Source organism: Schistocerca serialis, unplaced genomic scaffold (assembly GCF_023864345.2).
Source record: "Schistocerca serialis cubense isolate TAMUIC-IGC-003099 unplaced genomic scaffold, iqSchSeri2.2 HiC_scaffold_1402, whole genome shotgun sequence".
Taxonomy (NCBI): Eukaryota; Metazoa; Arthropoda; class Insecta; order Orthoptera; family Acrididae; genus Schistocerca; species Schistocerca serialis.
This window is the reverse complement of record NW_026047628.1, coordinates 1,354,627-1,372,269: the sequence shown is the minus strand read 5'-3', so window position 1 is coordinate 1,372,269 and position 17,643 is coordinate 1,354,627. Positions and strand designations below refer to the sequence as shown.

Below are 17,643 nucleotides of genomic sequence, written 5' to 3'. Positions count from 1 at the left end.
CAAACACATCTGATTTCCCGATGATCCAACCGTATCCTCAGGTGTATACACCTATGATAAAATATAATATAAATAACTATAATAATGTTCAATTGCGGCAGTTCAGAAGACACGGGAACAAATATTCATGTAGATAAATTGACGTTGATTCACTACAAGCACACGGTCTCCCAGCATTCGAAAGGTGTTGGTATAGCCAGAACTGTCTACGTTGGATGGTTACAAGACGAAATATCAAAAATTCCAGTGGGTAGGAGGCTCAGGCAGAGTACATGAGCGCTGCTGCCTATTTTGATTGCCTATACCCAACCCTGTCACCAAGTTCCGCACCATAAGTTGTCCCACGAGGTACCGTTTCCCTTTCTCTTTGTGCATATTGGTTCTTGCAGTTTATGAGCCCTTTGTCAGTCCATTTCTGTATATATAGCACTATGTACGTCTGGTATTAAGTTACTTGTCTACACTTAAATGTTCTCCTAAAGGAATTTGTTACAATTTTAAGCTTTTATACTGATCACTCTGTAACTCCACACTGTTCATGTTTTACTACAGTAAGTTTATGTTCCATTTGACAGCCCACTTATCTATGTATTTGTACTACCTAGGCTTAGTATTAATTTATGACTATGGGACTATTACATGTCTCTATTTAACCATCTACCTAATGGGCTTTGTTACAGTTTTAAACATTTTAGATATCACTTACCAATTTCATGTTATAATACAGGAACATTTTAGATATCACTTACCAATTTCATGTTATAATACAGGAAGTTTTAGTCCCCTTCCACAGCCTACCCACATATGAATTTGCACCACATATGTCTAGTATTATTTTATGACTATGGAAAGGATACTTCTCTTTATTTAATGTGTTCCAATCATTGATTTTTATGCAATTTAAACCATTTTTATGGATCAATCTGTAATATTTATATTACTAACGTTTTATCACATGAAGTTCTTGTGTAGCACTTTTAGTTTTAATTTTATCTTAGCGGCTCTTACCGTGCGCCCTATAATTACTTTCTATGTGTTTGTTAAATTACTCACGGTATTTTTCCTCCTCAATTTATTTTGTAACAGTGCCCAGCCTTCGGCTGTTACGTAATCCTGGTTCTTCCATGTCCATCTTTGCACACTCTACTGGTGTATTCCCATATTTCTTGTTGGCTTCTTCTCTTGGGCGTAGTGTGTGCCAGTAGTTTTAATAGCATTACATCAACTGGGCCGTTAGTTGGGCTGGCCTTTCGATTCCAGGTATTGTCACGGTCTCCACCATGTGGCTTCTCCGGGCATCTGTTAATTTTTCATCGTCAACGGCTCTGCCACAGTGGTAATACCTGTTCCCGTCAGATCGCCTAAGTTAAGCGCTGTTGGGCTGGGCTAGCACATGGATGGGTGACCATCCGATCTGTCGAGCGCTGCTGGCAAGCAGGGTGCACTCAGCCCTTGTGAGGCAAACTAAGGAGCTACTTGGTTGAGAAGTAGCGTCTCCGGTAACGAAAACTGACGTACGGCCGGGAGAGCGGTGTGCTGACCACATATCCGCATCAAGTGACGCCTATGGGCTGAGGATGACAAGGCGGCCGGTCAGTACCTAGGGTCTTCTTGGCCTGTTCGCGAGGAGTTTTTTTAATCAGTTAATTTTTCATCACTATTGAGTCTTTATATTTTTCTACACAAAGACATGTAAATTTCGTGTAGTTATCCTGTGGGTTGTTGTTTCAACTCCTTCTTTAGCTCCAAACCGTGGCCACCAGCGCTCATGTACAATGTCTGCGGCTGCTACACATTGAAATTTTTATTTTTTTTATCTTTTAACCATCAAATTTAGGAGATTCTGGTGTTTCGAACGCCTTCTGGGCGTTGGCAGACCGCGTGTTAAATTAGTTAAGCGAGTATCTGTTCCCCTGCCTTCTGGTTAATTGCCTTATTTTTTTACCATTGTTGTAGCTTCTAATTTATATACAGATGCATACACCAGAGGATGCGATTAAATCATCGGGGCCGGCCAGGATGGCCGAGCGGTTCTAGGTGCTACAGTCTGGAACCGCGCGACCGCTACGGTCGCAGGATCGAATCCTGCCTCGGGCATGGACGTGTGTGATGTCCTTATGTTAGTTTCTTTTAAGTAGTCCTAAGTTCTAGGGGACTGATGACCTCCGCAGTTAAGTCCCATAGTGTTCAGAGCCATTCGAACCATTTTTTTAAATCATCGGGAAACCGGCTGTGCTTGATCCTGTAATGAAGAAACCACTAACATCTAATGTGGCTGCCTGAAAGATTTTTACAAGAATTTGAAGAGATTTTATTAAATTTAAATACAAGGTGTTTCAAGAAGAATATACGTACTACATAGCATTCTTTGGTCCAAACTATCGATCGCTGCACCTCGGCTTGGCTTTTGGAGAAACGAATACATAGTCTAGTTCACATAAATAGCCGCTAGATCTTAGTTGTCTCCTGTTTTGCTTGGTACTCGTCCTATGTTTAAAATGGTTACTCCGCAACAGAAATCATTTTGTGTTCTCGAGTTTGTGAAGTGCAATTCCGTGATTACATTGCAAAGACGTTTCAGACTGAGGTACCAAATTGATCCTCCCAATGGGTGAAACATTCGCTGATGGTATCGACGGTTTCTAGATACAGCATGTGTATGTAAAGGAAAGAGTCCTGGCCGCCTTCGAGTTCCTGAGGGAAACATTACACGAATTCAAACTGCTTTCCTAGTCCTTCAAAATCAACTCGTCGTGCCAGTCGGGAGCTGCAGCTGCCTACAACAACAATTTCCCGTCTTTTGAGACGTCGGTTGGTTACGAAGCCGTACGTGTTACAGCTGTTACAAGCTCTGCGTCCTGATGACAAACGCAAGCGTGTGGCATTTTGTAACGAGTTTCTTGATGCTACTGACAGTGATAACACTTTCGCACAACGCATCGTGTTCACTGATGAAGCGACTTTCCATGTTAGTGGTCAGGTAAACAAACACAATGTTAGAATTTGCAGCCATTGAACATGTACGAGATTCGCCCAAAGTCACTGTGTTTTGTGCGATATCCCGATCATCTATTTACGGCCCATTCTTCTTTCATGGAAACACAGTTAACGGTCAGCAGTATCTCCCTATGTTACAAAGCTGGTTGTTTCCGACGCTGCAGGAAGACCATTTTTCAACGATACGGGGCACCCCCTCACTGGAGTCTTCAAGTGCGTGAATATCTGAATGAAACTCTACCGAACCGTTGGACCGGTCCTCAAACAGCTGGCAACTTGATATGTCTCAGCTGGGCTCCACGGTCACCGGATTTGAGGCCCTCTGACTTCTTCCTGTGGGGTTTCCTTAAAGACAACGTTTATGTGGAACCACTCCCACAGAACCTTGGAGAGTTGAAGAACCGGATCCGTACTGCCATAACATCAGTGACGAAGGACATGCTTGCCCGAGTATGTGAGGAATTTGAGTATCGATGTGATATTGTTCGAGTCGCTGATGGAGGACATACTGAACACCTGTAATCTGAACTTGAGAGGTTCGTAAACAAGTGCGTAAAGTTTCATATTCGTATGTCTTAAGGTTTAATAAATATATGCATTCGAAATACATATATTCTTTTTGAAACACCCTGTATTTCCGTCAGTTCTCAGAATGTGGTAGGTAAAGCTCTCCGCAAGTCGGTTTTAAGACTTGGAAGAAGAACGAAAAAACTTAAAATCTGCCGTATCGAATACAACTATTGAGGTTCTGGGGAAGAAAAGGAAACACAGGAAGTGTAGAGGAGTAAGGATTTCGATGCCAGAGATGGAAAAAGCAATTACAGAAGAATGAGTAGCTTTCAAGACCAACATAAATAATCCCACTAATGAAAGTATAATGAATATAAAAAAAGAGGAATAATGCGAAATTCATAGATCGGGAGATGCACGCAGTATCATAGGACCGCTTTATTACCAAAGTAGACAGACGGTCAATTGTAAAGTGATGAAATCAGTCAACAGAGAAGAAAATGGTCGTATGCGCGTTAATATTATAGGATAGAATGAATGGATAGCTCATTATAGAAGATTTTGATACGATCATGCTTTAATTCAGACATTACCTGAACTGAATGACACAAAAAAGCCTGGACGAAAATTATACGAGAGAACTGACGGTAGCTATAAAAGCTAGGAAATATAGGAAAGCCACAGGAAATATAGGAAAGCCACTGGTTTAGATGGCGTTAATACGGAACTGCGGCAATGTGGAGGGCTAGTCCAACCTCTAAGACTTCAATGTTGGAGAAATATGAATACCCCAAAAGACTGACTGAGAGCCAAAGTAATATCTATCTTTTAATAAGGGCGATAAAAATAAATGTAGTAACTATCAAGGTAAAAGCTTCCTGGATTCACACTGTATATTATATGCTAAAATCCTGAATGCAAGACAAAAATATCGTGGAGAAGTTAACGTCTGAAGAACAATCACGTTTTAGAAAAGGACGATCAAGTATTGATAAAGGTTGTAGAAAAAGAGACGAGGGTTCAATACGGAAATTCATCTTGCTTTTGTTGAGTCTGTTAAAGGTTTCGATAATGTGAATACATAAATGCTATGTAATATCACGGCTGAACGAGGTTATCCATCACATATCATAAGTGCTGTGCTATTAAGAGTCTACACACAAACACCGAAATGTTACACTTATGGGAAATGTAACAACAAAACCAATTAACACAAACAAAGGAGTACAACAAGGTTACTGTATTTCTCCAACGTTCTCATCAGCAAATGGAAAATGTTGAATATAAATGGAGCTCTTTTAGATCGCGACACTAGACAAAATGTAATTCTACGTGCAGGTGACCTACCTCTGATTACAGAGAATGAAGATGACCTTCAAATGGGTGTCTGTAAGTTGCAACAGATGGCCTCAAATTACAGCCTAACATAGTCAGTACATAAAACGAAAGTGATGGCGTTTCGGGGCAGACAAGCAGCCATGTCTAAAATAGTCTTAGATAACAAAATCTTGGAACAAGTAAAATTTCTTAAATATCTAGGATGAGCCATCACGAATATAACCATGATGTGGACAAAAAATTAAATAAACCAGCTTCCATGTGTGGAACCATCGTAAAAAGTTTGCAGAATAAAGCAAGGAAAGAAACCCAGCTGAAATTTTATGGGACAATAGCAGTACCAATCCTTAGTTATGGAAGTGAAGCATGGAGAACAACAAGACATCAACAAAGTTGAATAGGGGCTCAAGGAATGAAATTTCTAAGAAAAAAAAGGCTCAAATGGCTCCGAGCACTATGGGACTTGACATCTGCGGTCATCAGTCCCCTAGAACTACTTAAACCTAATTGTCCTAGGGACATGACAGACATCCACGCCCGAGGCAAGATTCGAACCAGCGACCGTAGCAGTCGCGCGGTTACCGACTGAAGCACCTAGAACCGCTCGGCCTCAACCTCCTGCCTGAAATTTCTAAGAAGAATGGAAGGATGTACGAGGGGAGATGTTAAAAAAATGAAGTTATAAGGAAACATTTAGGAATGTATAACCTAAACGAGAGAATAAAGGAAAATACAAGAAAGTGGAAGTAATGTGTAGACGAGATTGGTACAGAAGGGCTCCAAATTACAAACGTTGTGGAAAAGAAATGAGGGAAGTCCATGCAAGAGGTCTGTACCGTAACAGGCAATGTGCCTCATATGTGAAGTGAAGGAGAAGGGGAAGAAGACATAGTTCATTACTGGGTCTCTGAACCATGCTGAAGTCCCAGCGTTTTCGACTTCGACAAAATTATTGTCAGAGGTAAATGAAGAGATATGTGACAGAGGAAATTCCAGGAGTAATTCCTGGATCCCAGAGGTCTGGAGTTGTAATACCACATTCATCCACTCAGAAACCGACATTATATGTCCCAACTGCACTTGCTGTTGTATTATTCTCATGAGGTAGTATGATTTTTACATTTCTGTGTGTGTTTTCGAAGTTATGGTAACAGAATATTAAGAGTAAACCGTTCATTGTGGCCAATGATATTTCCTAAATTTTCAGCTCCTGGAGTTTGCTGTGATCTCCCTGGAATTCCTCCTGCTAATGAGACAGACTGGTGACAAATCTGCTCCATCACTTCTGTTAGCACTGCTTGATGAGGTCACTAGGTTGAGGGACAAAACTGTGGTATCAGAAAGACGAAAATTCAAATTGCATTCTCTTCCTTTGCACAGCACATCTGAAAGTTCCATTGCTCTTAGGGCGAAACATTATGTTCTATGTTGGGGGACTTATATATAAAAAAATACGTAACCAGAGAACAGTATACGGACGATCACGCCTTACACAGAGATCTATCTGTCTCCATATCCCCCTTTGCCGTCTTGCGACTCGTCCCAGTAATTATGCTTGGAAAGGCTATTTCAGATATTACGTTCAATTTTCCGTTATTCATGTGACGTTGAGTTACATGGGACTCAATTATACCTCATACTGAGTTGGTGGCGTGGTAAGATCGGGAAATTGTCGCGGCCATTTCCAAGGGCTGCAGGAATGGTGACGTTTGGAATTCGTGATGGCCACTTTTAGTGTGACTGGAGGCGTTGTAGTACCATACCCAATCCGTGCCAACATTGTTCATTCAGGAACTCACACACATGAATAGCAAAGAGTGCTCAAGCTCCGTCCTACTGTAACCACACTCGATCCATGACTGCCTCGTCAGCGAGCTGAGGTATTCAACACTTCTGTTGCATGGCCAAATGAAAGATTCTATTCATGTACGCTTCCAAAAATTGTGGTCCAAACAGGTATCGTGAGCACACGCTGGCCCATGTAACATGAGGTGGATTCTTTTCCACCGCTCGCAGATGATGGGAATTTTCCCTACACCATGAAACAACATTTCTACAATGTAAACTGCTATACACCGCACATTTGCTAGAAAACAACATTCTTAATCTAAGCATGGCAGAAATTGTGACAACAAAGTACGATTGGGTGCAAGTCGTCGTTCCATGTCATTCTCAGATAATTCAGTAGCAAACGTCAGCCTAAACCCTTTCGTTTTCTAATGTTTTTCAATGTGGTCGGGCATTCTTGACCGCGATGCTTGAAGTTCAATTTTTTTTTTTTTTTGGAAAATCTGAAAATGGATTTCATTGGCCACTGCTCAGTTGATTGAGGGATAGGGAAACACGTTTTATTGATTCCAATACGCGGCCTGGCTTTGAGACAGCCTGAGAGAACAGCAGTTTTCTCTCGATCTCGCATGGCTACTTCACGAGGTGGACCATGGCAAATGATCTCATCCGCTCTCTCATACTTTATCCTCGTGCACCCACACAGGCGCCATTAATAGTTCCTTTGAAGTGTAACTATCACAAGGAGTCCAACTCATAGACCACAGTAGTTGCACAGAAGAAATTTAATGTCTTTAACCGATTTCAAGCACTTAGTGCCCTTCCTTCAAAAGGCTGTACAAAAAAATACACCATAAACAAGTAGAACTTAGATAAATGTGTTAAAATTTGAGAATTTCAAAAAAATTAAACATAAAAATGGTGCTTATTTATAACTATCACATTATTTGGAAGTCTCAACAATAACATGCATTGCAGCGTATTGCTATGGTCCTAAAAATATACAAGAGCAATAATTAATACAATAATGAATCCTTTAATGCAAAAAGAGCTCGTAAAGGGTTACGTGTGGTTCGTAGCGCCTGTACAGAAATAGTATAAAGAAACCAAACACCAAGCGCAAACATAATGCTGGAAGTGGAGCTAACCAGCTAATGACATCCATATGTTGAGGTTGGTCTCGGAGTGGGGAGAGAAGTACGACGAAATAATAAAAGAAAACCTTACACAGCTACAGTTACCATAAGGCATAAGCGAAAAATATAATTACGCATAAGCAGAGTAATAAGTAATGTATAAAAAGCTAGTAATAAGTAAAATAAATTAATAACAATGACAATTATTGCTGTGGACGTGAAATTAGGGAACTAACCTCTTAACAGTTGTAGTGGGGTCAGTAGCATGCCAGCAGGGAACCTATCAGCAAAAAAAAGAAGGGAAAGCGTATCGTGGGTTTGGAAACTATAATTACAGTAATTGGGTACACAATTCTCAATCATTGGCTAATATTAAGCGACTATAAGCGAAAATAAGCGTGGTCATAATTATAATATAGCTAAACAATTAGTACTGGAGTATATGCAGTTCAAAGCACGTTATGTAGAAGAATTGTATCTTGCGGCATTCATACCAATTGCATGGCAGTGCAAGTTTTAGAACACATACATGAACTAGTGTAGAGATTTCAGTAGCGTGATAGCATGAAATTTGGCCGCACAAACACGGCTGGAGATGCACCAAAGGGCGAGAAGCAATAGCTGGAGTAAATGGAGAAATAATTCATAGTTAGTAACTAAAACTAAGTGTTAAACATAACTACAGGAGAAAGCAAAGGGGAACATCGTTGTACGGTGGAATAAATAGTCGAGAAATTATAAAGTCCTAAAGACGCCTCATGAAGTAAATATAACCAGCCATATTGACATAAGTCGTAGAAAATACACTCCTGGAAATGGAAAAAAGAACACATTGACACCGGTGTGTCAGACCCACCATACTTGCTCCGGACACTGCGAGAGGGCTGTACAAGCAATGATCACACGCACGGCACAGCGGACACACCAGGAACCGCGGTGTTGGCCATCGAATGGCGGTAGCTGCGCAGCATTTGTGCACCGCCGCCGTCAGTGTCAGCCAGTTTGCCGTGGCATACGGAGCTCCATCGCAGTCTTTAACACTGGTAGCATGCCGTGACAGCGTGGACGTGAACCGTATGTGCAGTTGACGGACTTTGAGCGAGGGCGTATAGTGGGCATGCGGGATGCCGGGTGGACGTACCGCCGAATTGCTCAACACGTGGGGCGTGAGGTCTCCACAGTACATCGATGTTATCGCCAGTGGTCGGCGGAAGGTGCACGTGCCCGTCGACCTTGGACCGGACCGCAGCGACGCACGGATGCACGCCAAGACCGTAGGATCCTACGCAGTGCCGTAGGGGACCGCACCGCCACTTCCCAGCAAATTAGGGACACTGTTGCTCCTGGGGTATCGGCGAGGACCATTCGCAACCGTCTCCATGAAGCTGGGCTACGGTCCCGCACACCGTTAGGCCGTCTTCCGCTCACGCCCCAACATCGTGCAGCCCGCCTCCAGTGGTGTCGCGACAGGCGTGAATGGAGGGACGAATGGAGACGTGTCGTCTTCAGCGATGAGAGTCGCTTCTGCCTTGGTGCCAATGATGGTCGTATGCGTGTTTGACGCCGTGCAGGTGAGCGCCACAATCAGGACTGCATACGACCGAGGCACACAGGGCCAACACCCGGCATCATGGTGTGGGGAGCGATCTCCTACACTGGCCGTACACCACTGGTGATCGTCGAGGGGACACTGAATAGTGCACGGTACATCCAAACCGTCATCGAACCCATCGTTCTACCATTCATAGACCGGCAAGGGAACTCGCTGTTCCAACAGGACAATGCACGTCCGCATGTATCCCGTGCCACCCAACATGCTCTAGAAGGTGTAAGTCAACTACCCTGGCCAGCAAGATCTCCGGATCTGTCCCCCATTGAGCATGTTTGGGACTGGATGAAGCGTCGTCTCACGCGGTCTGCACGTCCAGAACGAACGCTGGTCCAACTGAGGCGCCAGGTGGAAATGGCATGGCAAGCCGTTCCACAGGACTACATCCAGCATCTCTACGATCGTCTCCATGGGAGAATAGCAGCCTGCATTGCTGCGAAAGGTGGATATAGACTGTACTAGTGCCGACATTGTGCATGCTCTGTTGCCTGTGTCTATGTGCCTGTGGTTCTGTCAGTGTGATCATGTGATGTATCTGACCCCAGGAATGTGTCAATAAAGTTTCCCCTTCCTGGGACAATGAATTCACGGTGTTCTTATTTCAATTTCCAGGAGTGTATGTACAACAGGTTTGACTTCCTGACTGTGAATGACTAAGGTGCTTATTAACCGTAAATACTTGTTGTACTATAAAGTGGAGCATCTTTAACTGGAAATAGAATGCCATTAGATCATAGTTCACATATAGCTGACCAAGAGTAGCAAAAGTAAATCACAACCTGTAGGTTGTACATGGTTTAGCATGTGCAATAATAAATGGTCAACTACCTTGCAATGTAAGTGGCTAAGCATTTAGAACTGAAAGCGCTTCCCTACTTAGAACTATAGATGACTAACAGCTTGTAATTATATATGACCAGCTTACTAAAATATGTGTGGTTAAAAAACTAACTACATGTAACAAATGCAGCCACAGTAAAAGGCTGATTAACTGTAGTTGTGCACTGTGTATAGGTAACTAACAATAACGAATGCAACAGAGTATGGGCAACATAGAGTGTAGAATAGTATCAAAGAATTACTGGTTATAAATAGGAAATTAGTGACCCTCTGAGCATAACCAATTACTACAAATTATTGAAACTAGCGTACTGGTTACAACCTGCTGACTGCAACTTACTGAATATAACTGCAAACAAGTAGTTTCAGTAACGAGTGTAACATATAAAATAGCAATATTCTGCCCACGAAAATTAACAGCTTCTTATAATTAACTATCTACATCTACAAAATCCAGTTACATACCAGAGGCTGGTTATACACCTCAGCAATGGTAATAGATCATCCCTAAGAGAAATGTCAGGGAGAGGGGTGTTGGGGCAATTGGGAGGATGCGTAGGTGCTGTTTTAAATACACAGGGTGGAGTAAGAAAGAGAGAAGTTAAACTATACACACAAAACTGTGTGTGAAAAACTTACTATGTGTGTGTGTGTGTGTGTGTGTGTGTGTGTGTGTGTGTGTGTGTTGTGTGCATGTGTGTGTGTTTGTGTGTAGGTGTGGTTGGGTGAGTGGCTGGATGCAGGCGGGTGTGTATGTGTGTGTGGGGGTGGGGGGTTGTGGTGGAGGATTCGGGAAGGGAGAGATGTGATAAGGTGGTGACCCAGGTGGGAAAGAATTGGTGGAATGGGATGATGGGTGTGGGAGGGACAGATAGGACAGATGTGATAAATAGGAACAAAACAGGCGTATAAGAGCAACATTCTTGCAACTGATAAGGTGAAGCAATTATGATAATTAGTTGCTATTTGATTATGCCAGCATTCTGCAATCTATTGAAAATAATAAACTAATTAAACCTTGTGGACTGTACTGATTATGACTGTAATGAAATGATTTTGGCACTAATTGGGATTTACTTAGTAATCACATTCTAGCTGTCAAGGCTGTCAAGCTCCTTTAACTAGTTATATGTAAGAGAGGAACTAATTTATATCAGGAACTGACAATAAAGCATTGATATTACAGTAGACTAATAATGAAAGAAAAATAATGGGAGAGAAAAATAGGGAGATAGGTGGGTGAGGATGTGGAAAAGTTTTAAAGAAACAGAAGGAAATGGACACAAAACTAATAAACTAATAAGTGAAACTGTGTAGGAAAAACATGGCACAGGGGGCGGTGTGGATTGACAGTGGGGGTTTGAGGGGAATGGAGGAGAGAAGACGAAGTGTGATGATGTGGTAAACTGAGTGGGGAGGGAGGAGAAATGTTTGGGATGGCTGGGGCAGAAGGAATAGAAGGGAGAGCAGTGATAGGAACAAGTGAAGAAAATTGATTTATAAGCTGCTTTATGACTGGTAAGGTGTAGCTATCGCAGTAATTAGTTGTACCTGATTATACCAACTTTCAGCCAACTATTGAAGCTAATACAGTAATTGCAAAATACTGAGTATGACCTTTTAATTATAACTGTAGTCGAATGGTTATAGTATTAATTGTGACCTACTGAATGATAATGTTCTACCCATGATAATTAATATATACTTATAAATAGTTATCTGTATCTTAGAAAAAAAGTCAGGTATACATCAGAGTCAGACTATGAAGCACTGTAATCATAGCAGGCCTACTGAGAGACATTGAAATGGGGGGGGGGGGGGGATGGGGGGAGGCTACGGTTGGGGGTAGTTGGAAGGGGAAAAGTAGACAAATGTCTTAAACAAACACAAATGTTTGTAGGGGTAAGGGGAAGGAGAATGGTAAAGGCTCAACTACATGAGCAAACCTGCATAAGTAGACCACTCCACATCGTGGGGTGATGTGGAGAAGAAATAGGAGGCATTTCGGTGGGGTAGATGAAATTATGTAAATAACTAGGGGAAATACATCACCAGAAAAAAATTAGAACACCTGGAAAGATGACGTCGATTTTGATCCGAAGACAACATCATCCCCCAACAGATAGCGCAATGTCATGGCAGAAATTGTTACAACAAAGTACGACAGGGGGCAAGTCGTAGCTCCATGTCATTGGCAGATAACTCAGTAACAAACATCATCATCCTAAATCCTTTCCATACTCTTTGTATGTGGTCGCGTACTGTTGACTGTAGTGCTTGAAGTTGAACTGCTCTTTTGCAAATGGATTGCATTGGAGACTTCTCATTTGATTCAGGGACACGGGCACACGTTTCCTCTCAGGTTTTATTGCTTCCAATACGTGACCAATCTGTGACACACTCTGGGACAAAACAGCACATTTATGTAAATCAGGAAGGACTGTTTTACGAGGTGAACCATGGTAAATGATGTGATTCTCTCTCTCACAGTTTTTCCCATCTGTGGACGCTTGTGCACTCACACACGCGCCCATGATCGCTCCTGTAAAGTGTAAATTTTTCCCCTTGGAATCACAGCTCAAAGACTACAGTACCGAAACAAAACACTACAACACTGACCACAATGTTTTTGTCAGCTTCAGAGCTGAGATATCGGTAAAACCTATTTATTTTCTCAGTTGTTCTAAGTCAAGACGGATACAGGGATATACTGGACACTCTAAAGATGAAGTAGACTTGCACAGTACTCACTGAATGAAACTGTGATATCTGGCTTTCTGAATACTTTTCTTTGAGTTGACATTCCACCTTATCTCATTCTGGGTAATTACGACTGGGTATTTGTTGGTTGTGGGCAGTTCTAAAAACTGATCCTCTATGATTTATGTAAACAGCGTCAAATCTTACCATCCACAGGAGACTTGGTGTTCAACTAGCTGGAGTGTGTGAGCACCTCCTACTTACTGCCATTGTTTTCCAGATGAGGAGTGGCAGCTGGAGGACAGAAGCAACGCTACGCTTTCCATAGACACTGACTGCATACAGCTGTTGGTGAACGCCTTGGACCACCCCACGTGTCCGCTGGAAGAACTGCCACAGGAGACCACCGAGCAGCGAGAGCAGTGCCGTGTACAGCTGTGGGACGACCTGGTTCAGGGGTCGCCCCACATACCCGTCACCAGCTACCTGGCCTACACGCAGAGGGTGAACGTCAACCTCTGCCTCTTGGCCTGGATGACAGTCAACTCGCACAGCATTTGTCAGGACGTCCCCTTTAGTGTGATACAGTCTGTGCGTGATGCTGCCTGCTATTTCAGTAGACCTGATGACCAGTCATGTCTGGAACCGAACGCAACCCATGCCATCTGCTCTGTTTCCAGAGCTATTCTGTTGATGAAGTGTCGAGATTTTTCATCCCATAAGCCTCAGAAGATGTATAGCGTCACACTTTACCCAAATGGATCGTACTCAACAGTGTCGGAGGATATATTGCTAACAGGTTTCTACAGACAGTATGGAAAGGATTTACAAAGAGCACTGATCGACAAAGACAGTTTAAACAGTGCCACATTGAAATACAAAGATCTAAAAATCGACAGCTTAAAAGCTTTAGAAATTTCTTTTATAGCAGTAAATATTTTCTTCCGCTCTTTGACTGCAGCAGTATATATGTACCTTCCCCAGCTACGCAATTTGCCTGGCAAGATATTCTTGTCCTTTCAGATCACGGGTATAATCCAGATCCTGTGTTCTGAGGTCGTGTATCGTATGGCTGGTGTCCCCGTCCTGGCCAGTGCAGTGCTGATAGATAGCGCCCTCACACTCCTCTGCTGTATCTGGCTGAACTCCTTCTGCTACCAGATGTACGCCTGTGTCCGTCATCTCAGGCTTCCTAGCGACCTGCTACCTGCCGAAGCAAGAAAGCTGTTCCGTCGACAGGCGCTGTATGCTCTAATACCCTGGGGTATAGTATGTACAACAACTATTGCTTTGGAAAAGACTAGCAAATTTTATTTGTTCCACAGTCGGATAATATTCCTCATCGCGATTTTACTGTCAGTAACTTTCAATTGGGTATGTCTTGGATTGGTGGGCTACATGTTCCTGCTCACTAAGAAATCTATGACTCATCTCAGAATTTACAGCAAAGATACATTTGGATCAAAGAAAGAAATTCTTTTTTCGTCAGTTAAGACTGTCTTCTTAAGCGGGCTAGGTGTGATCATTAGAATTGGGTTTCACCAGGCACAAGGTGTGGCACAGTTTGTTTACTACTTACATATATCTACGATGATGCAGGGACCACTGTTGTTCGTTTTTTTCATTTGCAACGGAACAACGTTCCCTACACTCAAGAATAGGATACTAGCGTGTCTCAACCCAAACATAATCATTCCAGGGGAAGAGCTGTGTTCAGCAGCCGAGAGGAATCTAGCGAGGAGAAACAATGAACAACCCGCAGTAGCAGAATCCTCGTTGTAATCTCCGTGAGTTTTTTTTTTTCAAACGATCGTATCCACTGTGGACCATTCTAAAGCGTGTGCTCAGTTACAGAGTCCAGCAGATGAGACAAAATTAACTATGACCGATTTCACAAAACAATTGCACCAGTTTCATAATTTATTCCTTATTTGCTATCACATACTTATTTGTGTCTTGGTAGCATAAAAGAGTCTAGTAATTAATGATAGGTATGGAAAGTAATGTGAAGTGAACGAAAACATGTTAACGGACAGTATTACACTGGACTTGACTAACGTAATATTGTGAGCAGCAGTGTTGACTTGTTGAGCTAGAGATATGTGAAAGTACTATAGAGGACGTTAAAAAGTTATGTGCAGCCTGTGTGATAATCTTCAATAAGGATAATCATTATTTGAGAAGTGATTTATACAGACAGTATTGTGGTTCGAAAGACATGTGTCAGAAGATAAACTGAAAGGACACAGGTTTTTCCAAAAGTACAGCACCACAGTATTTACTGTTTAGTGTGACAGTTAGTTAGTTAGTTAGTTATGTCTTCCATAGATCAATCTCACGGTACCCGTTACGATGTGGGACATGTAAAGTGGATAAGAAATGCACACACGACTATATGTTTTTTTTTTTAAGCTTAAAGTTTTTATTACCTACCCCATTGCCTTAAATGGCACAAAATGCATATATTATACCTATAGATTTATTTATTCCTATTCAAGTATTCATCTATGGTATAGAAGGAGCTGTTTAGGAGATATGATTCCAGTTTATTTCTGAAACCGTTACTGCTGTTTGTGAGACATTTTATTTCATCTGGTAATTTACCGAAAAGTACTACAGCAGCATATATTACCCCTTTCCATGCCAAAGATAAATTAAGTGCAGTGTTAAGTCTTTCTTTCTTGTGTTATTACAATCAGGAACATCTCTATTGTTTCTAACTCTCCCATATTGTTGAGAACAAATTTCATTACTGAGTGAGTGTACTGTGAGGCTGTTGTAAGAATCCCTAACCTTTTAAACAGATGACCACAGGATGTGCGACTGTGGGCCCCACACATTATTCTAACCACATTCTTTTGAGCAGTGAATACTTTTTTCATAAGTGTGTGTTACCTTACTAACTTCCATATCCTGAAAAATTGGCAATTATTCTGATTGCAAAAGTTGTTGAATCTAGTCGCTTTAGAAGATACAAAATATGAATGTTTCATTTAAGATTCTCATATATATGTACACCGAAAAAATTAGTATGCTCTACTCTGGATACTGGATGCTGACTTCTGTTGATGTATTATATTTATTGAAGGAACTGTACTCATTGTATCATAAAAGTGGATGTACCGTGTTGTTTCAAAGTCCTGAGCAAGGCCATTCGCAGAAAATCTATTCGTTAATAACTTTTCCAAAAACATCATTTGTACCATTTTCTATTGGAGTTTCTTTTACTGGATTAATAATTATGCTTGTATCATCAGCAAACAGTGTCAGCTTAGCTTCTTGTTTGAGACAAGAAGGCAGGTTATTCACATGTATCAAGAACACAAGGGAGCCCATGATCGAACCCTGTGTAACACCTAATGTAATTCCCCACCAGTTAGATGAAGTGGCAAACTGCCTTAAATCACTTAAACTACACAAAGAAACTTTTTGATTTCTGTTCTGCAGATATGACTTAAACCACTGATATGCTGTTGTATTTATACCATAGATTTGTAATTTCTGTAACCAAATGTCATGGTTCACATAATCAAATCCTTGGATAAGTCACAGAAAATTCCTGTTGATGAGATTTAACTATATTAACTCTCTATTATGTGGGCAGTGAAATTGTATTTTGTTGTCTCAGTGGAACAGCGTTTATGAAATCTGAACTATGGTTTACTGGGTATCCCATTACTGTTGAGATGGCTAACTGCTCTTGAGTAAATTACATTCTTGACGATTTTTGAAAATGCTGTAAGCAAGGATACTGGCTGATAACTATTGACATCTTCAGTGTCCTCTTTTTTGTACAGTGGCTTGACAATGGCATATTTTAACCTGTCTGGGAAAATACCTTGAGTTAGTGATGCATTATATATGTGACTCACAGCATCAGCTATAATTGGTCCAATCTGTTGTAATATCTTGTTAAAGATGTCATGTACTGCAAGACAGCATTTATTTTTCACAGATATGATATCAATAAAAGTCTGGCCATTTGTTGAAATAAAAAGTAAGTGAATGACCAATGGAAATGAAACTGCTATCTGTGTGAATTTAATATGCAGCCCAACTGAACACCTTGCCATAAGCGATAAAATGATTTTTAGAATCTGTCAAGTTACAGCGATCACCACTCATTTTGCGATCGTTTGTAATCCTAACAGCGAATGTCGAGATGGAAGAGTTGGCAGATTGGATACAGCAGAACTGGAGATTGCAGCGTGACTCGCCATCTTGGTATGTTACGAGTTAGGTACCAAGTGCGGCTTCCACGGCCACACCTCAGTTGTCAGAGAGGCGCTGACACCAGGGGTGACCCGCACTGCCGAGGTGGCCACCCGCTCCCTTCTCCCCCCACCCTTCCATCCCCACCCCTTCCCCCACCGCCGTCCAGTCACGGGAGCACCCAGACTTCGCACCACTGGTGTGTGTGTGTGCGGCGCGCCAGACATGTTACGTGGCAACGTTTATTGACGGAACCGCATAATAATAATAATAATAATGTCGTGTAACTAGTGCCTCCCGTCGGATAGACGGTTCACCTGGTGCAAGTCTTTCGATTCTGACGCCACTTCGGCGACTTGCGCGTCGAAGGAACCGCATAAATTTCCTACACTGCTATGCATGTTAAATCAGTCTCACATAAGGATCGCCAACCCCGCTTTGACCTGTGGGACGGGGTTAAACTTCACCAATGGTAAGTAATACTCCTTTTTCTACATAGCTTCAGTCTGGTAA

The 17,643-nt window shown here is 41.9% G+C and overlaps 1 protein-coding gene across 1 annotated transcript in view; it reads left to right on the top strand.

Moving 5' to 3' along the window:
- Positions 1-16,864, top strand: part of LOC126442747 (uncharacterized) — a 127,136-nt gene extending 110,272 nt beyond the window's left edge. Inside the window, exon 7 of the mRNA XM_050090760.1 lies at positions 13,199-16,864. Within this exon, the coding sequence (XP_049946717.1) occupies positions 13,199-14,700 (1,502 nt within the window). The 3' untranslated portion in view covers positions 14,701-16,864. The remainder of the gene's footprint in view (positions 1-13,198) is intronic.
- The last annotated feature ends 779 nt before the right edge of the window (positions 16,865-17,643 follow it).